The sequence below is a fragment of the Dendrobium catenatum genome, unplaced genomic scaffold (genome assembly GCF_001605985.2).
Source record: "Dendrobium catenatum unplaced genomic scaffold, ASM160598v2 fragScaff_scaffold_655, whole genome shotgun sequence".
In the NCBI taxonomy this organism is placed as follows: Eukaryota; Viridiplantae; Streptophyta; class Magnoliopsida; order Asparagales; family Orchidaceae; genus Dendrobium; species Dendrobium catenatum.
Window position 1 is genome coordinate 650,842 of NW_021319117.1, and position 25,886 is coordinate 676,727.

Below are 25,886 nucleotides of genomic sequence, written 5' to 3' on the forward strand. Positions count from 1 at the left end.
ACATGGTCAATCCAAACTCTTTGATCATATTATTGCATAACTTGACTCCCAATCTTAGCATTGTGTTAATCTTAGGCTAACATAGCCAAAGTTTAACCCTCTTAGGGATTTTAGGTCTAATATACATGCCCATAGACCATTAGCGACCCACTTGGGACTCTTTAGTCAATTCTAAGCTAACTAAATTAAATCTAGTTGACCTTTTAGCCCAATATTTTCTATTTAATCAACCTAAACCCCTCGAGCCCCTTAGGTTAGACCCTAGTCGAGCCTAGGACACATTTATCAACAACTTTTATACCATGGACTTTAGAATATTATTTTTCATAATCAAATCAATTCAAATTAAACACCACTACGTACTCTTCCCCAAAAATATCTATCTTTGTTTATAATATTGCATCAACATTACTTAATTTGGTTTATTTATATTTATTTAATAATTTAGTTAAATTGTCTAATAATTTAATAGTATTGAGGGATAATACATTATACATAAAATCATCAACATATGCTATAAAAATAAGCTCATTCATTGATATAATTTTTTTAAAGTTATATTTAAGTTATCTTAAAATAATTTTAACTTTAAAATTTAATTTGATTAATTTCATGAGAATATGATGAGGGCAAATTTTTTTTTAAAAAAAAATTACAATTGAATCCAATGTAATGTGACAAAAAAACGTATGGCCCTTAATTAATTAGAAATTAGCATCAAATTGATATGTAATCTCAGTCAGTCGAAGACCACAATCAACATGCTCCCCGCCGACTGCTCAGTCAACCCCCAACACCCTCCAATTAAATCGGACATCTTTCCCCTCAAAAAAAACCCCGCTTTCTTCCTCCTCCTCCTCCTACACTGAGGCCGCCGTCGAAATGCTCCGCTGGCGTCTTTTCCTCTTCCTTCTCCCCGTCTCCGTCCTCTCATCAAACACCACGTGTCCCTATGACATCCCCTATGCCGCCCAGATGCTTCCATCGATCTGCTACGCCAACTCCACCTCCTTTCCATCCGCCACCAGTTGCTGCTGGTACGTCTTCGCTTCCTACATCTACGCCGCTATCCGCTACTCCAACCTCACCGGAGCCGCCTTCCTCCCCCCTTCAACCGCCTCCGCCTGCTCCTCCAGCTTCTCCTCATACCTCCTCCACCAAGGCCTTGCCCGCCCCTCCCTCCTCTCCAGCTCCTCCTGCAATCTCGACGGCGACCCCGTCCGCCTCGCCGCTGGAAACCGCCCCTGTCAGTTCCCCTACGTCTCTCTCATCCGGTCCTCCACCGATCTCTCCCCTGCCGACAAACTCTGCTCCTCCTCTCCCCTCAATCCCGACTCTCACCCATCCCTCTGTTCCCAATGTCAGACCGCCGTCATCAACTCTACCTTCTCTCTTCTCAACGTTACCAACAGCAAGGAGATCGTCCCCTGCGGTATGGCCGCCACAATCGCTATCTGGTCACCGCATAACCCCTCTCTCCCCCGTTTCCGCTCCTTCGCCCTCTGCATGCTACAGATCCTCCAAAACATCGGCAACCTGGGCACCGGTGACATCGTACCCTCCCCTCCTCCTCCTCCTCCTTCTCCTCCTCCTCCTCCGATAACCTCCTCCGCCGTCTCCGGCTCCCGAACCACCAAAATCATCGCCGGATGCGCCACCGCTGCTGCCACCTCCTTGATCGGCGTCGTCGCGTTCCTCGTTTTCCTTTTCCGGAAACGCCGGAGAAAGATCAACACTTCTGATGGCGAATTCGCCACTTCCACTGAAATCATCTCTCCTGTTCTTCCCAGAGAGGGGCTTTACATCTTCACCAAGGCGGAGCTGAAGCAAGCAACGAATGGGTACGATGACCGGCTCCTCCTTGGCGCGGGTGGCGCTGGGGAGGTTTACTTAGGAAAGCTTCCCTCCGGCCAAGAGGTGGCAATCAAACGCATCAAACGCGAGAAGAAGCTCGGCGAATTCTACCGCGAGGTAGAAGTGCTCGCCAAGCTCCGGCATCGATACCTCACGACTCTTGTCGGATACTACCTCGGAGAGCCATACGAGCACGCGCTGGTTTACGAGTATATGGCTGGCGGCAACCTCGCAGGTGCACTTTCAGACGGAATTGGACTAACTTGGCGGCGCCGCCTCCGCATCGCGGCGGAGGTGGCCGAGGGACTCGTCTATCTCCACAACTTCCCGGAGGGCGCGGTGGTCCACCGCGACGTGAAGCCGACCAACGTTTTGTTAACAGAAGGCGGCGCGGTCGCAAAGCTGTCCGATTTCGGGGTTTCGCGGATTTTGCCGCAGGAGGGGAGCCACGTGTCGACTGAAGTGAAGGGGACGATGGGGTATATGGATCCGGAGAGCTTCTCCGTAGGCCACGTCTCGGAGACCGCCGACGTGTACAGCTTCGGCGTTGTGCTCCTCGAGCTCGTCACCGGGATGAAGGCTGTAGTCCTCACGCCGTCCGGCGGCGCCGAGTCGATCGTTCACGCCGCTCGGAATGCGGTTACCGACAGCGATTTGGAGTCGATCGTCGACCAACGGCTTGGCTCGTCGTGGGATCGGCCAACGGTAACGGCGGTGTTCGAGCTGGCGCGGCGCTGCGTCAAGCAGTACAAGCAGGATCGGCCGGCTATGGCGGAAGTGCTCGTTGAACTAAGAGGGTTGATAACTGATCTCGACGTGAGGAGCCTCGGCGGAAGCTTCGAGGCGTCGCCGTCGGCTCCATCGACGACGGCAACTTCGGGGGAGCCAACGTGGATGTCGGAGGAGAGTCAGTCAGAAATGGTGTAAGCCACCTTATGATCTGTTTTGATGGACGAAATTAAAAAATTTAACGGCACAAAATGTATCATATTATTCGAAATTGTAAGGCATTAAAAGATTATTCTTTTTTTCTTCTTGTTGACAGCTTCAATGGTTAAAAATTAAAATGATAGAGAGATTTGTTAGTTTTACATTGTTAAAAAATCATATCATAAGATAGTAGAAACTCTTACGTAAATCTAAAAAGAAAATTTTATATAATTTAGCTCAATTAAAATATATATTCTTTATATTAGTTGGAGATTATAATAATCCATCTTTTTCGTTGATTGAGAAATAATTATGAGGATAAACTATAGGGGTTTCTCTTATAAGAGAGATTATTACGTGCAGAGTCAGGACGTATCCGAAAATCAATCCAGATGTGTCACATTACCCAATATGTTATGTGTTGGATGATGTGTTGTGTCCGGATTAACCTTCGAAAGCGTCTGAAAACCGCACATACTAATTTTTACTCTTACAAAAGGATGATAATTCGGGGTGTCAATTTGGGTCAACGAGTCAGGTTCAGGTTGAACCCGAAATTGTTTGGGTCAACCCGAACCCGACTTGACACAAATGACCCCAAGTTGACCTGAAATTGTTAGTTTTCGGGTAAAAAATCGGGTCAATATTCGATTTTGGGTCAAAATTGGGTCAAAACGGGTCAATCTCATGTTTCCGAGTCAAATAGGAGTTTCGTGTCAATTTCGGGTCATTTTCGGGCTGCTAGGTCAACCCGAACCCGACCCGTTTCGGGTCCAGGTCGACCCTACCTCGGATTTTTTTAGGTCGGGTTCGGATCGTGTTTCGGGACGTGTCAAAAATTGACAACCCTAATGATGATGATCATTGAGGATTGGTAATAATAGTTGTAGGTCTCACTTGACAGTGAGCTGGCGATTGTAGTTGTTAAAGTCAATTAATGATGATTGTTTTTTTTTTTTTTAGAATTAAGTGGCAATGTCGGAAATCACAAATATATTATATATGTAAGACTCGAATTCATGATCTCTTAGCTGATAGTCAAAACACCAAACCCTAGATCAAGAAGAGCAGCGTATTAATGGTGATTGTTAGAGAGCAAGTGATGATATATGGGCTATGGTAATCATTCATGTAGCTCATTTGTATTGGTGGATTCTAAGGGCAAATAGATAAAGAAAAAAAAGTTCATGAGTTAAGAGGTGAAACCCTAAAATGATTAATTGGGGTCGAGTCGATGGTTGTAGCTTATGTTCTTTTAAAATGTGTAGAAATATGGCCTATTATAGATTTTTAAAGAATCGTTTGTATCAAAACAAACAAACAAGTCTCTCTGAATCACTTAATATTTTTTGGACATCTTAGGTTTTGTTTGGGACGGCTTTCTTACTATTTCTTAAAACTGCTTTCTAATACAAAATTTATAATTTTTATACTAAGAAGCTGTTTTAAAAAGCATGAAGAAAATCGTCCAAACGAAGCCATAGTTTCTCAAAGAACTTTAAATTGAGATGATGTTCTTTTTTACTATAAGCACCGAGCACGTGAAATTCAGATAATATTTAAACCCTTAATAAGTCATGAGAAAATTTCATTTATATTTCAAATGCTTGATTTAGGCCCATTTAACCTCTAATCCAAATTTTTCCCTTTTTTTTTTTGGTTAATCAAACACAGTTTACATTTATTAAAACAAGGATTGAATGAACATTTTGAATATTTGGCCTAAATATCTGAGTGCTTTAAGTTTGAAAAATTACATCAAATTGTTGCTTGACTAAACGGAAAAAAAATGGTGTTGTTAAAAATTTTAAGGAATGATCATTCTTTGGATGTCAATATAGGCCATGACTTAGGGTTCATTTAGAACAACATTTTTATCGCTTTCTAAAGTAATTTTTTAGTTCAAAAATTTTTAATTCTAAAAGTTTTTGCACTAAAATGGTGCTTTAGAAAGTAGTAAAAAGCTGTCCCAAACGAAGCCGTAGGATTATGAACTAGGCTTTTCCCATAATTTCACTTTTTATTAGAGTTAACATTTTTTTAAATAAAATTTGATGAAAAGCTTAACTTAAAATTCTAAGAAAATTTTAAGAACTAAAATTTAGGCTTGTGGTCATAATCGACTACGAACAACCTGTGGATGCCTTAGCTAGGTGGGGATGACCATTAGGGCTGTCAAAATCGAGTCTCGGGTCAGGTCCAACCCTAAACTGACCCGACACAACTTGAGCTGACTCGAACCTGACCTATTTTTTTCAAATGGGTCACTTTCTCGGACCCAACCCGACTCGCTTCGAACCCGGATCAACCCGACACGGCCCGCCAACCCGTCATCTTCTTTACTTCATATCCAACAAAAAATGACGAGATGGAGGTGATGAAATGGCAGCTGGAGAACGGGACGGTGACGACGACCAAGGGCAGTCGACGAGATCGCTTGTTTAACTTTATATCAGCTAGAGGATGAAACAGATGCAGGAACAATAAGCAGGACGGGACGGCGGCAATGCTCAGGTGTACCTAGCGGCACCGGCCAGGTATGCTAGCTCGAGTGGGACGGCGGCAGTGGCTAGAAGCAAGATGGGATGGCGATAGCGCTTAGATGCACGCAGCTGCACCGACCAGGCAAGGCAGTAGATAGGAAGATGACAGCGACACTGGTTAGGCGGCCATGAAGCCAATGCGGATGGGACAACGATAGTGGCACCGGCCACCGACACTTGACGAGATGTCATCACATGACTCACATCAGACACGGTTACTCGATGAGATATAATCAGCGTGGACGGAACAACGACAACATCATAGGACAGCGCGGACGTGACTCACTCGCGATGTTCCCGGGTTAACCCTGATTGAGTTTAGGTTTCCAGGTCAACTTAAATCAGATCCATTTTTCCAAACGGGTTGAATTCGAAAACCTGAACCCAACCCATTTTTTAAATGAGTTGACCCTAATCAGAAGAGCAAGCCCTTGACTCACAATGCTAAATTACACTTGTAGATTTAAATTAGCAAGTAATGGAATGGCCAACCCACTTAGGTTTCATTTGGGACAGCTTTCGTACTTCTTTCTAAAGCAGCTTTTTATTACAAAAATTTTTTTGCTTTTGAAAGCAATAAGAAAGTTCTCTCAAAGGAAGCCTTAGGCTTTATTTGGGACGGCTTTTTTATTGTTTTCTAAAACGGAGTTTTAGTACAATTTTTTTATTTTTGTACTAAAACTCCGTTTTAGAAAGCAATAAAAAAGCCGTCCCAAATGAAGCCTTAATCTAATATGATCTATAGAACTTGGCTCAACCCAAATGTATATATTTCATCATTACAATAAAAATTATTTAATAACATATCATTGCATCTAAATTATAAATAATGAATTGGTTTTTTAATATAATAGAAAAGAAGTTGTGATCCTCCTTGTCTAGTGAGCCAACTAACTCTAATAAATGCCCAGTACATCAAAGTATTTTTTTAGCTTTATCTTCACTGTTTCTTTTTATAAATGATAAGGACACAATCAAATAACAAATTAATTATTTTCCTCAACACATTAGCTCATAAGCGTGTCATTGTCATAGTTCCCTAATGAGCTCTATGAGAGGAAAATCACATCGCTAAAATTTAAAAAATATATGTGATTATGACATTTTAAGCTTCCTTAATTATGTTATTTCTATTAAAAAAATCATGATAATATTTTTGGAAGGATTAAATTTATGGATCTTTATTTTAGAAACCAAAGTCAATTTCACTTAATGAATTAATTAATGATAATTAAATTTAACAATTTAGTATTAGTATGATTTTATGTAACATTTGATTAGAAATGGCCTTTTTTTTTTTGCAATTAAGTTTGCTTATTGGCCTTAAAAATTCTCTTAATTTGAATCATTAATTCCTAAATATTCATGCAACCTTCATGTTTTGGCTTTATGTTTAAGGAGTAGACATTTTTATATAAAGGATAAGCATTCTTTTAGAGTTGTGCATAAGCCATTTAAGATCATTTTAATTCCTCAAATGCCCTCTTGGAGCTAAGAATTTTGGCATTATATAGGAGAAGGAAGATTTATGTGTGAGATAATATCTTAGCATTTCATTGATATTCTATTTTTCTTATTGTTTGAACATAGGTTTAGTTGGGTTTTTAGGAATGGTGATAAGGGTTCTTTCATTTGATAGGTTAGAATTATTGTTTATCAATATTTTTTTAATGGTGATAAGTGTTCTTTCATTTGAATGTTTGGGTTATATTCTTTTGTTTCTTTCATATTTATTTTGCAAAATATCATATCCGAACACTGATATTATTTATGACATCTTTTGACGTCCTATTTACAAAATATGTTATAATAGCATATGTTTAAGATTGAAAACCACAAAATTAGAGATCAAGAAGGTTATATTTTGCATACAAAGTTCTGATTTGTAACGATGGATTGGCTGTCATAATTCAAACAGTACAAATATTTTTTATGTTTTTTTTTTTTTTGTATGGAGAATATCGTCTGCCGCACATTTGCGATAAAAAGTGGCGATTATTAAGACACAAAATTTAGCGGTGATTTGGTGCAAATTGGTGATAGCTCACTTATTACTTATTTGATATATACTTTATGGTTAAAAGCAAAAAAATAAAAGATTGAGATGAATTTAAGATATTGAAACTAATAAAATCAAGTTGTTTGCTAATCCATCATAACATCATTACAAACCTGAAGACAGGTTAAATTCCATAGCAATTTTATTACTAAGCTATTGCTAAATTGTAAGCCATTTGAAGCTTTTCACTAATACCTCACTATGTCTTTATTAAGTTACTTTGGCACGCAATCAGATAAGAGAGAGGGTGTGTAGCATTTATGAGACACCAAGATTTAATATTTACTTGGAAAACCCCTGAAAAAAAAAAGTAAAAACCACGGGGCTGGCCTAGCCCAGTTTGAATGAATCCACTAGCATTGCAGTTGATTACAAATGAGGCCCTTCTTTGGGGGAAGACCTTAGCTTGATGCACATCTTATACAGTACATTACATGATAAGAATACAAAGAATCAATGCTTATGTGTTTGTTTGGTCTGAAAGACTGTAGTCCGCGGGCGATGTAAGTCAGAAGGACCGTAGTCGGCGGGCGACAAAGGTCGGAAAGACTGTAGTCGGCGGGCGACGGAAGTCAGCAGGACCGTTGTCTAACTGTGAAGGTAAGAAGGATGGCGTCAGGAAGACATCTAGTAATTGACATAAATCCAGCATCAAATAGATGTCCGGCGAAAGTCCGATAATAGGAAGAAGTCTGGCGTCGGGTAGAAACTTGGCGACGAGCGAAGATCCAGTGTAGGGTAGAAGTCCAACTTCAGTTGGAGGCCGAGGAGAACTCCGGCGTTCGATGATATTCGGGCAGAACTCCGGCGTCACTTGGAGTTCGGGTGAAACTCTGGCGTCACTTGGAGGTCGGGCAGAATTCCAGCGTCACTTGGAGGTCAGGCGGAATTCCGGCGTCACTTGGGCAGAGTTTCGGCGTCGGTCGGAACTCCGGCGGTGGTCGATGAGGAGTTTCTTCACTCCTATCTTCTCTTCTTCTTCTCTTGCTTCTTGCTTCTCTTGCTTCAGGCCTTTGATTCAAACCCATTAGGGCTCGGATTGAGCTGAATTTGGTGTCGTTGGGTTCGTATTTCCAAGACGATCAATTCAACTGTAAGTTTGCTGAAATCGAAGTTCAGATGATCCCAAAATTAATTTTTGAAGTTTCCAACTTGATTTTTGCCTCGAGATTCGAGCTCGATCAAGATAATTTTTGGAGGACATATCAGTTAGAATTATTGTTTATCTATATTTTTTTAATGATGATGAGTGTTCTTTCATTTGAATGTTTGGGTTATTTTCTTTTGTTTCTTTCATATTTATTTTGCGAGATATCATTTCCAAACACTGATATTATTTATGACAACTTTTGACGTCCTATTTACAAAATATGTTATAACAGCATATGTTTAAGATTGAAAACCACAAAATTAGAGATCAAGAAGGTTATATTTTGCATACGAAGTTTTGATTTGTAACGATGGATTGGCTGTCATAATTCATACAGTACAAATATTTTTAATGGAGAATATCGTCTGCTGCACATTTGCGATAAAAAGTGGTGACTATTAAGACACAAAATTTAGCGGTGATTTGGTGCAGATTGGTGATAGCTCACTTATTACTTATTTGATATAAACTTTATGGTTAAAAGCAAAAAATAAAAGATTGAGATGAATTTAAGATATTGAAACTAATAAAATCAAGTTGTTTGCTAATCCATCATAACATCATTACAAACAGGAAGAAAGGTTAAACTCCATGGCATACTAAGCTATTGCGAAATTGTAAGCCATTTGAAGCTTTTCACTTATACCTCACTATGTCTTTGTTAAGTTACTTTAAAGCTAAAAGTCTACCATAATTTAATAGTAACTTTGTATTGTAATGAACTCAATTTCTACAAATTAGTTAAATTATTTATGATTAGAGAAATATTAATGAAATTGTTGATGGAGATAAATAAGATTTTACTAATGTTGTTATATTCATCTCTTTTAATTATAAAAAAAAGGTTTATTTTGTGAGAGAAATTTAATGCTTGGAGCAAGACTTTTTGAAATTTAAATGAAGAGAGAGCAAATAAAAAAAATATATATTAATTTTAAAAATAGAGAGGAGCATGTGGAAGACAACCACTTGGAGATATAATAATGGACACAAATACAACTACTATGTATTATGGATTTATTTTTTTCTACTACTATAAGTTATAGAGCAATGTTCATTTTTTTTCCCTCATAGTTGATTAGTAATAAATAAATAAAATGGGAACCACAACCTTAAATTGTTTGTTGCATGTGTAAATTCTTTGAATTGGATGCATGCTATTTTAGGAGACTATGGCTTCGTTTGAGACTACGTTTTTATTGATTTTTCAAAAAGAGTTAAGTGAAAAACATAAGAATAAAATTTTTATATTAAAAAAAATAATTTAAGAAGCAGTAAGAAAGTCATACAAAATGAAGCCTAGGGATGTCAATTTCGGGTCACGGGTCAGGTCGAACCCGAAATGGCGCAGCGGACGAGCCAACAGTTCCGCGCGGGCAAGCGAGTAGCGGCGCCGTGGGCAGACGCAACGCGCGACTACGACTTGCGAAGCGACGAGTGGTCAGGCGCACTCGGACTCTGTGCGGGCAACTTCGGTCAGGCCCGATCAGGGTGGGCAGCGGGTCATTCTGGGTCATTACCGGGTTTTCGGGTCAACCCAAACATGTCCTGAGTTTGCAAACCGTTCGAAAACCTTAACTTGAACCCGACCTGGTTCGGGTTCGGGTCAACACGAACCCGAAATTTTCAGGTCGGGTTTTCGGGTCGTGTCCAATATTGACACATCTGATGAAGCCTATGTCAAATCAAAACATCTTAGCATTTTGATATATCTTATTTAAAAGATTTAAGCAACTCTTATTTCAGTTCTCACACTAAAAGAGTCATCAACTATATGCAGGGGATACCTAAATCACAATTTCCTCACATCTACATCATAGTAAATTTTATAACTTTCGAATTAACTTTGAGATAAGTGAAACACATAAGAATATAGTTTAATCAATCAATATACTCATTTCATTCATCCCAAAGATAATATATAAAAAAAAACTATAAAAATATATCATTATAATAGTAATGGAGGCTTCAAGATTTCATAAGGGAGAAAAAATAATAGAAAATTGCTTCTCAATTTCTTAGGAAGGCTAAATCAAGAAGGGAGACTTTTGCATGCCTTTAATACCACCCCCATACAATATAATATAATGGATTATAAATATTTTAATATTATTTTTTGCTTTCTCTTACATAATTGGATTATCATGAATGAGGGATGCTCTCCTGCACATTTCTTGTCGTGTTAAAAAATTTTAATAGAAAAAAATTAATGATGAAAAAAATAATGTTTTATTAATTTTAATGAAAAAGTGTACATTAAAAAATAATAATTATATTTTTGTTATTTGATTTTTTTGAGAAATTGTGATTATATTTAAAAATTTTATACTATATATTAATTTATAATTTTTATCCAAATATATAATAGAATATAATAAAGTCAAATTAGGAGCATCATGGGATTTTGGGCTTTCCATGAGTAAAATAAAATTTGGTTGCCAGCAAAGCTTCAACGCCTATAGATTATTTGGTCTCCATTTAGTTCATATTATAGACAATTAAATAAAAAATTTAAAAAAAAAATCTTATTTATTGAACTCTCAAATTAAAATCACAATTAGATTATTTATCTCTATTAAGATGTAACTAAGTCAAACCAAGTGGTGAACCAGTTCAAATTCAACTCAATAAATAGCTCATGAGTCAAGTTCAATCAAGTAACCCAGCTCAGCAGCTCATAAGCTAGCTCATTTAAAAATATATATATTAATATTAAATACAATAAAAATAGATGTATAAATTTTTTAAGATTAGCATAAAGTTTTTTAAAATATTTAACAGTTATTTTATCTTTCTTATTTCAAATGAATTCTTATTATTTTTATTTTTTTATAATCTTATTATAATAATTATTTGAAGTGAAATAGAAATCAATTTTATATAACTTTATAATTCTTGATGTAACGAATGTGCAGGGGACTTTCACCATATCTTCTATGTTTTCTCCACTACTTTCTCTCTCTCTTCCTAAAACTTCTAATTAAATTTAAAAATAAAGTGAAAACATCTGAACTACAATTTGATAATGATATATTTTAATTTTTTTTATAATTTATTTAGAGAGAGAGAGAGAGAGAGATGCCTGCAGAGTTACAGGTATCAAAAAATTTGACAACATAAAAGAAGCAAGAAATGTTCTATCACAGAAGCTCACACTCCCCACCAAGCCAAACAAAAAGTATTTTACACAAGATTTTACTTCATAAATCAAACCAAGCAACTCCAAACAATCATTAAACCAATATCCTTATCCTTCTATTACAAGCTTTAAACTTATGACAGCAATAATAGCCATTTAGCAGACTACAACTAACAAGATATAGGCTTGCCACTTATTTCAAGGCTTAACAAAAGACTAAAACCAGAAGCTTATCAAGGAACAGAAAGACAAACAACAACACTTAATTTCTCCATCTTTACAAAACAACTAATGATCTGAAACTGAGCATAGCCAATCATGACTTGCCAAATGACAATGCATTATGGAATGCCGATCCCATGTCGGTCATTATATCATCATTGTTAGCCTCATCCCAAGTAGATCGAGTCGGCTTTATCAACCCCATATTGGTCATGACAAAATTGCAAATCTTTTGCCTCACATGCTCAATCTTTTCCACTAGAATTTCATCTTCAGATTTACTTAAAACCACATCTATCCAATCACTAACTCGCTTCAAGTGAAACACAACTGCAGCAACTCTACTATTGTCATTCAAGAAACCTTCTTCATTACCTTTTTTGTGCTCACCAAATATGAAAAACCCGACACTTATGGCTCCCTCAACAAACTTTAGAAACCAAATTTGCATTTCATTTTGAAGTGCTTCTGCAAGGTTCAGTGTTTGCACAACATCTTGTCCTCTAGTCCAAAAGTTAGTAGCAGAACAAGTAGCTGATACTTTTGTTTGACTTTTAGCATTTGTTCCAACAGAAATCCTTTTAGATATGTTTGATTTTGGATAATCTCCACATGGAATTGCTATTTTTTCGGAGTCTTTTTGCTTTGTGTGGCTATCAATGGTGTAGTTTATCAAATTCAGAACTCCAAGGTCTGTTGTCAGTGCTGCTTCAACCCAGATGGAAGTTGATTTGGCTCGATTGATGGAAAGCGAATCAACGGGAAAATTACATGTGCGGCTAGCAACAAGAGATGCAACTATTGAAGTCTCCTTCATAACATCATCATAGATGGATAAGAAAGTGTTGATTGTTCGTAGAAGATTTCCCTTCTTTGATGCCAAGCAGAGTTCAGAGAACATACTACGAAGGTAAATGACAAGGCTTCGAATTAGACGTCTTAGAGATTGAGAAATAGTACAAAACATTTAAAATATATAAGCAATCTATTACCTTAGACTCCTAATAATCGATTCTGTAGCCAAAGCCTCTTCTAAAGCCTCAGCTGCAGCAATGGAAGCAGTATTTCTCCTTTCAAAAGCCTCCTGCAATTTACATATCAGTTAAGGGGAGATGCCTTGAAAAAATGAAAAAAGATTGATAAATGGCAAGATCATGTCCATATGACCTTACTGTATATGGAAACTTGTTTGTATCTTTCAAAGACACTTTTTTAGAGAAAAGGCTATCTTTCTAGGAATACAAGCAAAGGTTCTTAAGGCAGAGCCATAAATAAATTTCATTACCTTTCCAAGTCTCTCAAGGTTCTGAGAGACACCATCCAACGGAATGCTTCCATCTGTCCATTTTCGATCATAGAATGCACACTTCGGTGCCGTGGGATTAGCATTCTCCATTACTGAACCAACAATCTTCTTGCTTGTTCTTCGCTTCACCTCCATTGATTCTTCCTCATTATGGGATTTATCCTTGGTAGCATCACAAGCCTGACAAGACGTGGCAATCTTTAATCATGTAGGCAGGTGAAATTAAATAATCAAGTCAAAATAGAATAGACGCAAAGAGTAATCATCATTCATAAAAATCCTCAAACTTAATTCAACAACAAAATGGCCAAACTAATATTTTGAGAATGCGCAAGTAGAAACTTCAAAAACCTAGTACCACTTTAGCTAATATATGTTACCAGAAATAGCGCGACTCCACCTGAAAGTTATGTTTTTCTTTACCTTGAAAACTATCAGATTCATGGTTTGAGAATAACCATGAGAAAAGAGAATATCACACCAACACTCACAGGTCAACCTCTCAGATGCAAATCAAAATAGGAAGAAAATAAAACGATGCTATATTTTGAAAAGAAATCTGACTCGTAATAAACAAGCTCTTGCATCCATCCTACCAACAAACCATTAGCTTAAGAATTCTTTCATATTTACTCAGGTGGATCCTATTACGATCATAAGAAAATGAATTGATAAAATTCTATGGTCATAATGTTGTTTTCCCAAGAATCACAGAAGGAGATAGGAGTAAATATGCTTCGCCAAGTGTACTCATTGTTGGAACCTGTAAAGTGTAGAGATGAGCATGAGTATTTAGTAGATGTATCAAAAAAGATGAGAAGAATGCCCAAAAAATGTCAAAGTAGCTTATTTTGTGGAAATACTATTTCATAAAAAGTGAATGGCCCATGATAGTAGGGTACCTCATAAATGATTTTGCAATGCCTTTTTGTTATCTCAAAGGTTTCCCATAACTTGCAAAATTAGTTGAGGAAATTGCAAAAAAAAAAAAAGTTGAGGAAATTGTATTAATTTACACAGGAAATAAATTTCTGATTTGCAATATGAAATTAAACCTTTTAAATTGGTAGATAAAATTGAACTCTCTCTACTGAGCAAATTCCATAAATTTTTAAGCAGATCCTCCCTAAACTTGGGAGAAAAGTATTCTCACAAAAACAGTATTTTAAAAGGAACAAATTGACTGTTCATGAGGTAACTTCTTGTGAATCAACTGCCACATCAAGGGGCAACTCCCGCATATGTGGCAAATCTACTAATGGACCTTCCAAATAGTGACCCACCTAAATAATTCGCCGATAAATAAGTTATTTGCCTGGATGGTTTCCCCATCAATTACCTTTAAGGATGATAGGGCAACATTTTCCCTACACAAAAAACAATATAATTTTTTAATAATTTGGAGTACCCCTCAAAAGGATTTAGGAGGGGGAGAAAATTTCAGACGTGACAACACTTGTCAATAAATGATTGGATGATAAAAATATCATCTAAGGTTTGTATGACAATTTTGTTGTTCAAGGCTTCAACGACAACAATGTTAAGTCGGACAATAATTTTCTTTTCAAAGCCTAAGTTTTGAATGACAAATTTGCAGTCCAAGGTCTTCTTTGTTTGTCATCCCTAAAATTTTTTGTTCTATAATGTCTTTCTTGAGTGCACTTAATGCCCTCAGACCTCAGGTCATTATCATTATCAATCATCATGATATCATAAAAATCTATCTGCTGAAAGAATTTAACCAATTGAAGAAGTTGAATATAAGAGTAAAATTTCAGTCGAAAAGGCAAGGGTGGAAGAAGCCGCATAGAACATGATAGAAAAAAGTATATAAATATAGGTATTACATAACATTGCAATGCCTAAATTGCATAATTTCAGTTGTTACAATATATAATTACTTCAACTCAGGTATCAAAGGAAAAGGATGTTTTGTCCTTTACTAGGTTATGTTAGAAAAAAATCATAATATTGCTTGATCTTTGGATAGTGTTTACAGAAGGATTTTTTCTTCTTCCCAGAAGGCAATCTTCTCGTGATGAACAAGGCAAAACACTCTTAAGGACTTTAGTCTTAACTAAGTACATCTCAAGGGTATGCCCCTACAATTTGTTGACACAATGGCCCATCAAATATAGGATCATCATCTTTATGGTACGTGGTTTCATTTAGATTGTGAAAGCATATTTGCAGTTCATGACGTCCAACTTTATAGCAAGTAATTTGTGTGCTTAGCATGGACATTATGCCACCTCATGGAATTAAGAAATGGCAAACTTGGATATGTATTTGTGAGCATTTTTTGCTTTTATAGACTTGAGAAGATAATCATCATGCTCATTTGTCCATTAGTGTTAGTGAAACCAACAAGTGTCACTGTCATTCACTATATTTTCATGATCCAATACTAACTCAGGTGAACACCATAAAATGATGATTTAGTGATAGAATGGGGTTGTGCTCAAACCCAATGACGTCCTCTAAGAAAAGGATAAAGCATAAGTCAATGGAATAGTTAAATGACTATGCTCTTCATGATCACTACTACAAGAAGTGGAGTCCTGCATGCTCTTGTTGATATCATTAAAAAAATGCTATAATTTCCTCAACTATAAGTTGCATGTCACTCGCATCCTAGCCTCCCAATTAAAAAAAAATGAAAAAACAACTTGATTATGATGTGAAAAAAATGTGAAAAAACAACTCGATTATGATGAATTGATTTTTCTACATTAACAAGAAAAAATTATTTGATTGAATTGTTGAGTTCTTAATTATGTATTAAAGAATATCTCACGGCATAACAATGCTTATTAATGCAACAATACATCAAGCTTAAAGGGATCCACCAAATCATAACACCATGGAGCATCATGGAGGATCACACCATGTGGGCCATTACATAGTTTTAGGAAAAGAAATTAGAATTGGTTTTGGCCTTATTTCAAGTGCTCCATTCTAGCATATAAGAGTATTATTCTCTAAGGCTCTTCCTCTTGAAATTTCTACGACTAAAGAAGGGGGGTTTTTTCCCCTTTGGTGCATAGGGTATGCTCAAGCTTTTAAGAAAAAGGCTCAAGCTAATTCCTTTGATGATCGAGTGGATAGAGGAGAATAGAAGATCATAGTTAAGTATATGTTAGTGTTTTTCCTTTTGTGAAATCCGACAACTAGAATAGGTCCCAATTACACTAAAATAGTCCTTCGTTATTCTCTTGTTCTGGCAGATGAGTATTTAACTAGATTAGAAGGTCAACCATAATTTTTGTAATTCCAATGAACATTGTTAATAGGATAAAGTATTTACAATCCAAGGTAAAGCCATTCCCAAGGTAAAGCCATTCCGGGGGATTGGCTTTACCTTGGATTGTGGTTGTCTTATTTATGAGAGATAGGCGAACCTGAGTTTTAGGCGAGGACAGTGAGAGTTCCTATGTTTTATATAACCATTGTGGTTTCTTATTTAATATATTGAATCATCTCCTCTTTTGTCAATGTAGGCATGTTTAGTCAAATCACATAAATTTTGGTATCTCCTTTGTGTGCTTAATCTTTTTTTATATCACTTTGGAATTCATCATGTTTGTTTAAGCTTTTGAATAAAACTTTAATGCTCTTTGAGATGGGCAATTGTATTCATATAATAATTTGAGAATATTCAGTAGAAACTTCAAAAAGTTTAAGAAACAACATTATTTGTAGAGAAAGATAGAATAACACTGAAATTTAGGATACCCTTTTCAATGAAAAACACCAGCTTCAAGCTTTGAGAATAATTGAGAAAATGAAGATATCACCAATGCCCTATTCAACTTCTGAGATGCAAACCAGAATTAAAATAAAATAAATTGATGCCACAATATTAAAAGAAAAATGACTCTAAATCCTAAAAATTATTTTCTATACAAGAAGTCAAAGCCTGCAAGAAGTGTAGGGAATGATAGAGAATAATAAGAGCACCATTTTACACACTATTGGTGGTGAACTTGCCATTAGAAATTAACAAATGTGTGCATTCACCCTAAATGTCAACCATTGTTTTTATTAGCTCAGGTGACTGCCTTTGTGATCATAAGGCATTGTCTTGATTAACTTCTAAGTCAATAATTTTATTGTCACAACGTAGTGAAGTGATGGAATGAAACATCAAACTTATTGCAACATTCAAGAACCACAGAAGGAAATGGGCGTTCAAATGCATCGCAAAACTGTAGAAATTGTTGTATCTTGTGAAACTTGATTGGGGAGCATAGTAGATGCGCCAAATAAGTTGGGGAGACGCCAAAAATTATGTTTTGCAAGTTTTTGTTTCCTCAGAAGACTACAATAAATTACACAAAATTAGGAGATAAATTACATTAATCATTGTTCAAAACATTTGCACAACAATTTGAAACCTTAGCACATGAACTAATTTTCTGATTTGCAAAGGATAACTAAATGTATTAAATTGACTGTAAATGAATTTGAAATTCTCTGTAACGAGCAACTTCATAACCTAACCCAGAAACATATTACAGGTACCGTTTTTGAAACAGGGTACACTTGAGATATCCTCGTTTTTTTAATCCACTTTCATTTATTTTACAATTTCACATTAATGTAGTTCTTGCCTTTCAAGGAATACAAAGCTACATTTATCATTCTTTTCGCCAAATCTGATTAAACATTCACAGTTAACCAAATCATTTGTATTTAAAAAAGAAAACTTCGGGCAACAACAAAAAATGGTACATTCTGCGTAAACAAAAAAGAAAATTCAGCTAGAAAATAAAGTCATTTGTTTAAGAGTAACATAAAAAATTTCTATTACCTGTGCTTTCATTGGAGCTTGTTCACGTACTTTACTCTTTGAACCTGCATTTCCCTTATTTTCAGCAGAACTATTCTCCGAACTCGACGAATTATCATCCCAGCTCTTCCTCACCGATCTCCCAGACATCATAAGTGCATCAGAAACCTTGGTGATCCCGGCCACCACTATCCCTACCTTCCTCTTGCCCCCACCATCCCCAGTCGCAGGCGAGAACTTCATCCCTCCCGACAACCTCCGCCCACCTGGCGACGCCACGGCTTTCCTTCCAATTGGCGACGCCACCGCCGTCTTCCTCCCAACCGGCGAAGGCTGCCGGTACCTCGAAGGCACTACAATCGCGGGCTCCCTCGCAACTTTCCTATTCTCCTCCCTCGCCGCTACCAGGCTCGGCACCTCGCACTTGGACGGCACCGGCGACGGCGCCCTAGAACCAACCCTGCTTCCTTGCTTTTCTGGAACCGGTGATGGATTCCGAGAAGCAGGGGAGGAAAACCTGCGCTTGGGCTTGGAGACAGATGAAGTGGTACCAGACGAAAAGCTGTTTGACGCGGCGTTAAGGACATTTTCTTTTGGAGCAAAGACTGCGCGCGGCTTGACTGTGGCAGCGGCAGAAGAAGGAGAAGCTGGCTGGATAACGAAGCCTGGGGCATGAGAAGGGGTGGAAAGGGCGATAAGGGGTTCCGGCGAGCCAATAAATGGGTGTTGACGAGACGAGGAAATCGGGCGGAGGCCCAAAGCACGGGGTACAGGGAGATCGAAATGCAAGCGATCAAGGTGGACGAGCTGGCCGAGCTGAGGGCGGTTAGAGACAATGACATCAGCTTCCTGATCGGAGAGGGAGACATAGGTGGAGTGGAGGGAATCAGAGAGTTGGAGGTAAAAGCCATGGGAAGACCAGAGATCGTCGGAGGGAGCGGGGACGATGCCGGTGACTTGAAGAACAGCAGACCGATGCTCGCCGAAGGGCTTTGAGTCGGAGTTCATGGATTGAAGGAGCTTGAGGAGCACGCCGGCGGTGAGGGTAGCCATTGCAGCGTCGATTCGTGGGGAGGGAGGAGAGAAAGAGCTTCGGAAATTTGGTGAGTTCCGCGAGTGAGGCACGTGAACCACTGAGGATTCAAATTTCAAAATGCCCGACGGTTTAAAGATTCCATCGCCTTATTGTGTACAATACGCTCACCAAAACTTTCACCCACTGATGTGTCTGTATGAGACAAAATCGTTATGAGAATGAACTTATTTTTATTACTTTTATTGATATTTGAATTTCGATGTGTACTTTTAAGGAATTAAAAAATAAATATCTATACATATTGAGGTTAAAAATTAATAAAGCCAAATACAAAGTAATTAATATTTTTATTTTATTTTATTTTATTTTATTATTTTAAAATAAAATTTTGAAGATCAATGTTAGGTGTTGTTTGGTTTGTGCATTATACGAGTAAGTATTTCAAATGCAGGGGCATTGAAAATATTGAATTTTGATATGAAGTAAAAGGAATGTAGAGTAAAATTTTGAAGGTAATGGAATTCATATTTTAGTTCAAATTTATAGTATTTGGAATTCCTTATATTTGAGTGACTTCTAAATGCACTGCAAACTCACCACCATTGCCACCGTCGGCCGCCACCTCCACCAACCGCTTGATCACCCCTAGCCACCCGACCATTTCCCACCACCTAACCACCGCTAGCCATTGGCCCACCGCTAGCTGTCGACCACCTGCTGATCATCTCAACCAATGTCGTCCACCTCTGATCATAATTTTTTGTCATTTACATTACATTTATTTTACTTAAAATCAAACCCAAAAAATGTAATCTTATGCTTTTCTTTTATAATCATGCAAACAACTCCAAAGTATTCTTTTTTACATTGCATATCTTTTTTAGGCAACCAAACATCCCATTGGTGTCTAAAGGTTTTCGTTTAAATATATCAAAAACCGAATATATGAACTATAATTTTAATATAGTAATAGATCTCATGGTAGATTTGTGACATTGAGTAATCAAGTCATTAAAATGGCTACACATTTTAGATATCTTAGGTTTCTTATTCAAAGTGACGGCGAAATAGATGAGGATATTATTTGTTGAATTCAATTTGAATGATTGAAGTAGTGGAATGCACCGAACCTGCTGTGTAATAGAAAAATACATCTCAAACTTAATGAAAAATTTTATAAGATGATAGTGAGACGTTAAATTCTTTATATCACAGAATGTTGCCATTAAAAAAGAAGCATAAAATTAAATTAAGTGTTGTAGAGATGATGATGCTCATGTGGATGAGTGACTTTAAAATTAGAGTCAAAATGTGAAATGAGTATATACATGAAAAGATTAGAGTAGCTCCAATGGCAAATAAGATTAGAGAGAGTTACCTTAGATTGTTTGGTCACATAAAAATTTCAAACCTTCTGATGACCTGTTTAGGAGTGTAAATGTATTAAATATGGCCAATCTTAAGAAAGGTAGAGGCAGATCTAAAAAGGCTTAGTTATAAAGTATTATAAATAACATTTTTTGTTAGATTTAGATGAGAATTATAATAAGCGGGTTGAGAATAGGTACAATGAACTTATAAAAATCATCTTGATCAGTAGTTTTAAATTTATCATATGACAAATAAAACTAGGAAGTAAATTTATTTATAAACTTAGAAAATATTATTGATAGCCAGAAAAGAAAAACAACAAATTTTAATTATAAAAAATATAATTGAATAATTTGTGAATTTATAGTAATTTAAGCTTAACAAAAAAATGGTATGTAAAAACTAAATAAAAAATAAATTAATATTTTAAATATTGAAAATATTATGAAGAAATAGAAAATGATAAGATAAATAAAATAATTAGAAAAATGTAAGCACACTTTTAGTGAGCAGAAAATAATCTTATCATTAAAATAAATTAATGCTTCTACTGTATTTAATTTTCGCTTATAAATCATACATAATTATTGATAGTTACAAAAAATTTCAATTGTTTATATCCATTGAGTAAACTATATCGAATTAATCGACCAGCTCAAATGGTGAACCGGCCTTCGACCAGTTCAATCCACATTCAAACTGATTTTGTATTGTATTTATTTTTTTTAATTAAGTTTAATTAAATTTAAATATGTGTTAGTATTTTAAGTTTTCGTTTGGGACAGCTTTTTTACTGCTTCTTAAAGCAACTTTTTGATAAGGAAAACTGATACATACTTGAGCTTATGTATAAACCGGCTCAAGTATTAAAAAAAAAAACAAAAATAAATAAATAAATAAATTTTTTTAAAAAAATGTATAATCCGGCTCACTTATTGTGTGGCTGCTCCACTTACACTGCCCTTTCCTGTATGATTTGATTCTCATCATATGATTCCCGCTGTAGCATCAGGACGGTTGGTCTCTAACCAACCGCTCAATATATACTCATGTATTATATGAGGAAATGAGATATAGATGAACAGTAAAATTTCAGCACTCACATCCTTAACCTCTTTATTTCTTCTTGCTCTCTATTTTGAATCAATGCAGATAGTTGTTGTTCAAATCAACATGGTATAAGAGCGCTAGGTTTCTTTTTTCCTTTCGCCATGGCTACTTCAGCAACTTCCTCACCATCTGCTACATCGGATGCAGTCATCGCGTCCCTGAATGTCAGTATTCCCCCTCAACTCAATTTTTTTATGGCAAACATCAAGACCATGGTGACAGTTCAGCTGACCACCAATAATCATCTAATATGAAAATCTCAACTCCTAAAGTTGTTTGCAGCTAACAACTATGAAGGCCGCCTTACCGGCACCATTGCCAAACCTCCAAATCATATTCTTTCCTTTGATGGTTCAGTCAGTATAAACCCTCTTTTTACAACGTGGATGCTCATTGATTAACACCTAGGATCGGCCATTTACTCCACATTCTCTACTTATTACCATATATACTCAACCTTGAATCCACACATCAAATTTGGACAACTCTAGAACTCCGACTGCAATCCACACACCAATCTAGACTTCTCTAACTCAAGAATGAGTTGCATTAGCTACAACTCGGAGATAAAATGATGTTCCAGTACCTTACTGATATCAAAGCCAAGGTCGATGCCATAGCAGCTGCTGGCTCCTCCATTAGCACTGAAGACATTATACTTTATATGCTCAATGGTCTCCCATCCACCTATCAGTCATTTAAAGCTATTATTCGCAATCAGCTGCAATCAATCACACTGGATGACTTCTACGCTTTGCTATGTAGTGAAGAACTTCACATTTCATCTGATACTGGTCGAGAGATTTCTACAACTCCTACAACAAACTCCAACTATGTTTTAATCGCAATTCATGGATCTTTTTGTGGAAGATCATCTTTCACATCCAACTATCGTGGTCGTCAATCCCCTGGTCGTGGCTCTGCTCAATCTGCAGCAGGACGCACTTATGTTACTCGTGGAGGACGTCGAACTTGTCCAGCCATAAAATGTTTGATTTGAGGGAAATATGGGCACTACCATCGTGTGCTGGTACAAACATGATTCTGCTTACAATACAACACCACAAGCCTATGTTACAACTGATACTTCACAAATTGTTGATTGGTTTTTGGATTCAGGTGCTACTGAGCATCTCACTGCAAACCCGGCTCAATTACAAAATACACATCCATATAATGGATCATCTCAAGTTCAAGTAGGTAATGGCTAGCAACTTCCTATAGCCAATACAAGTCAAGGTTTGCTCCCCACTCCGCTCTATAAGCTTCATTTACCCAAAATTCTTAATGTACCCAACCTCTCCCACAATTTGCTTTCTACACAAGCTTACTAATGACAATTCTTGTTTTGTTCTTCTTGATGCCCATGGTTTTGCTATCAAGGATTATCGGACCAACAAGTTACTTCTCCAAGGACCCAATCATCTTGGTCTCTACCCAATTAAGCTTCATCATTCTCAATCGCTGCCTTCTTCCACTACGGCATTAGTTGCTCTTCCTCATTCAAAGTCTCTATGGCATCAACGACTTGGGCATCCATCCATTTTCCACCCAACGACTTTTATCTATCGTGTTACCTATTAGTTCTAGTTCTGCGTCTACTCTTTGTAATGCTTGTGATAAAGCTAAATGTATTAGGTTATCTTTTTATTTGTCTAGCTCTATGTCTACACAATGCTTAGAACTCATCCATAGTGATGCATGGGGTCCTTCCCCCACTTTATTAATGCAATCTTATCGTTTCTATGTTATCATTATTGATGACTATAGTCACTATTCTTGGTTGTATCCTCTTCATCATAAATCAGATGTATTCTCCAAATTTTTGCACTTACAAAATCTTATGGAAAAACAATTTAAAAACTCTATAAAAACATTACGTACTAACGGAGGAGGTGAATATCTAAATAAACAATTTTCAAACAAATTTACTCAATTGTGGTATCATTCATCAACTATCCTGCCCTTACACTCCCCAACAAAATGGGGTCGCCGAACATAAGCATAGATATCTACTTGAAACAATGTGGGCATTGCTCTTTAACGCCATTATACCATCAAAATTTTGGGTTGACACTCTCTTTACTGCGGTTTATCTAATTAACCGCTTACCTACCTAAACCACCCATAATATTTCACTGTATGAGCTCTTATATACAATCATTCCCCAAATTATGCTCATCCACACGTGTTTGGATGTCTATGTTATCCATGGTTTCCTACTCAGTTGCATCACAAACTTTCTCCTCGCTCTACCCCTTGCATTTTCCTTAGTTATGCTCCTCAAGCCAAAGGTTACAAATGTCTTGATCTGAACTCAAACAAAGTCTACATCTTAAGACATGTTCACTTTCATGAAAATATTTTCCCTATTCAGACATCTTCCACTACAACCACTTGTCCTCCTACAAAACATCCTACCAACTTTCTACCATCTACTCTTGTGCCCGTCTCCTCTATAATGCCCTCAACTGATAAAACTATTCCACAAAATTCAGAACTCTCACCATCAAATGACCCTTCTCCTATGTATCACTCTGTAGATTCTATTCCCAGCACTTCCCATACTACCCAACCACCAAATACTAATTATGTTACTAGCCTTCCCACTCATACCACACTACCCAGGCATTCCATGGTTACAAGAGCACAAACAGGCAATCTTAAACCAAGACAAATACTTGACCTGCATAACATTATCATACCTACCAATCCCACGGGGTTTACGAAAGCAATCAGCACTTAGCTTGGCGAGAAGCCATGAGTAATGAAATTGAAGCTCTTCAAAAATAGGGAAAGTGGATACTTGTTCCACCAACTTTAGATATTAATATATTAGGCTGTAAATGGATATTTAAAATAAAATTTCATGCAAATGGATCTATAGCTCTCTACAAGGCTCGACTTGTGGCTCAAGGGTTCAAGCAAGTGTATGATTTGGCTTACAATGAAACCCTTAGTCCATTAGCAAAACTTCTTACCATTTGTATCCTTTTAACTATTGCAGTGACAAACCGTTTGCCAATTCTACAATTAGATGTCTTTAATGCCTTCCTTCATGGACCTCTTCAAGAAGTTGTCTATATGAAGCAACCAGCGGGCTTCATCGATAAACTTCTTTCAAATCATATTTGTCTCTTAAAAAAAGCCATTTATGGTCTCAAACAGGCACCTCGACAGTGGTTTTTAACTTTTTCCTCCTATCTTATTCAGTATGGATTTCAGTCGAGCTCTGCAGATCCATCCCTATTGTTGTTTCATTACCATTCTTTGTAACCATACATTTTAGTATTCGTTGATGATATTTTACTCACAGGAAACTCTTCTAATGAGATAGATAAGTTGTTAGCTGCCTTACAATCTCACTTCTCCATGAGAATTTTGGACTGTGTAAATCATTTCCTTAGCTTGCAAGTTACATATACTTCTACTGGTATCCATCTAGCTCAATCAAAGTTTGTTTCAAATATTTTACATAAAGCAACTATGGTGGATTGCAGACCAGTTAGTACCCCTCTTCCCACCAAGCTTATTCTCAAATATATACCAGGTTCAGCATATGAACGCCTTGAACACTACTGGCAAATTACTGGTGCTCTTCAATACCTAATGATTACCTGCCCAGACCTTCTGTATGCTATTAATTATCTATGTCAGCATATGCACAGTCCACTTCAGTCGCACTATCAACTCCTCAAACGTGTTCTACGCTATGTGAAAGGCACATTATCGCTTGGGTTACCAATTCAACCTTCCTCCCTGGTGCTGACAGGCTTCGTTGATTTAGACTGGGCAACATATCACATTGATCACCATTTAATCACAGGCTACTATACCTTTCTTGACAACACGCTCATATCTTGGACTGTTAGGAAGCAATCTTCTATCGCTCGTTCATCCACAGAAGCAGAGTATATAGCATTATCCATTGTTGCATGTGATATCATTTAGCTCCATCAACTTCTGTCAGAATTTCAAATTCCTCAAACTGCACCAACCAAACTCTATTGTAAAAATGTCTCAGCTTTCGCCTTGGCGAATAATCCAATTTTTATGCCAGAACTAAGCACATTAAGAATGATGTTCACTTCATACGAGATTATATTCGCTCTCAATACATTTCGGTGCACCATATTTGTTCTCAAGATCAACTTGCTGACCTCTTCACCAAATCTCTTAGTGTTGCTCATCATTCTCAATTAAGGAACAATATAATAATACAATCACCTATTGTTACCTTGAGGGAGGCTGATAAGGAAAACTAATACATACTTGAGCTTATGTATAAGCCGGCTCACTTATTATGTGGCTGCTCCACTTACACTGCCCTTTCCTGTACGATTTGATTCTCATTGTATGATTCTTACTGTAGCA

The 25,886-nt window shown here is 37.0% G+C and overlaps 3 protein-coding genes across 3 annotated transcripts; 2 read left to right on the plus strand and 1 right to left on the minus strand.

The window, feature by feature from the left end:
• Positions 1-836: 836 nt before the first annotated feature.
• Positions 837-2,887, plus strand: LOC110104546 (probable serine/threonine-protein kinase PBL28). Its single transcript, XM_020833702.2, has one exon. It carries the CDS (start codon positions 883-885, stop codon positions 2,779-2,781), a length of 1,899 nt encoding a protein of 632 aa, XP_020689361.1. The 5' UTR covers positions 837-882; the 3' UTR covers positions 2,782-2,887.
• Positions 2,888-11,729: 8,842 nt separating this feature from the next.
• On the minus strand, positions 11,730-19,113 carry LOC110104559. The gene is made up of 4 exons (XM_020833715.2): positions 18,017-19,113; positions 13,183-13,383; positions 12,890-12,981; positions 11,730-12,799 (listed from the first exon to the last, which is right to left on the minus strand). Exons 1-4 carry the CDS (start codon positions 19,046-19,048, stop codon positions 11,992-11,994), a joined length of 2,133 nt encoding a protein of 710 aa, XP_020689374.1. The 5' UTR covers positions 19,049-19,113; the 3' UTR covers positions 11,730-11,991.
• Positions 19,114-24,998: 5,885 nt separating this feature from the next.
• LOC110104550 (uncharacterized mitochondrial protein AtMg00810-like) lies at positions 24,999-25,463 on the plus strand. The gene has a single exon (XM_020833705.1). It carries the CDS (start codon positions 24,999-25,001, stop codon positions 25,461-25,463), a length of 465 nt encoding a protein of 154 aa, XP_020689364.1.
• The last annotated feature ends 423 nt before the right edge of the window (positions 25,464-25,886 follow it).

What these genes read in the sequence shown, in the direction of transcription:
- LOC110104546 (XM_020833702.2), top strand. Translation starts at nt 883, where the DNA reads ATGCTCCGCTGGCGTCTTTTCCTCTTCCTTCTCCCCGTCTCCGTCCTC.
- LOC110104559 (XM_020833715.2), bottom strand. Translation starts at nt 19,048, where the DNA reads ATGGCTACCCTCACCGCCGGCGTGCTCCTCAAGCTCCTTCAATCCATG. An exon ending in AAGCTCCAATGAAAGCACAG is followed by an intron (nt 13,384 to 18,016) that starts GTAATAGAAATT and finishes ACGTCTTGTCAG; the next exon opens with GCTTGTGATGCTACCAAGGA. An exon ending in TCGATTATTAGGAGTCTAAG is followed by an intron (nt 12,800 to 12,889) that starts GTAATAGATTGC and finishes TTACCTTCGTAG; the next exon opens with TATGTTCTCTGAACTCTGCT.
- LOC110104550 (XM_020833705.1), top strand. Translation starts at nt 24,999, where the DNA reads ATGGTGGATTGCAGACCAGTTAGTACCCCTCTTCCCACCAAGCTTATT.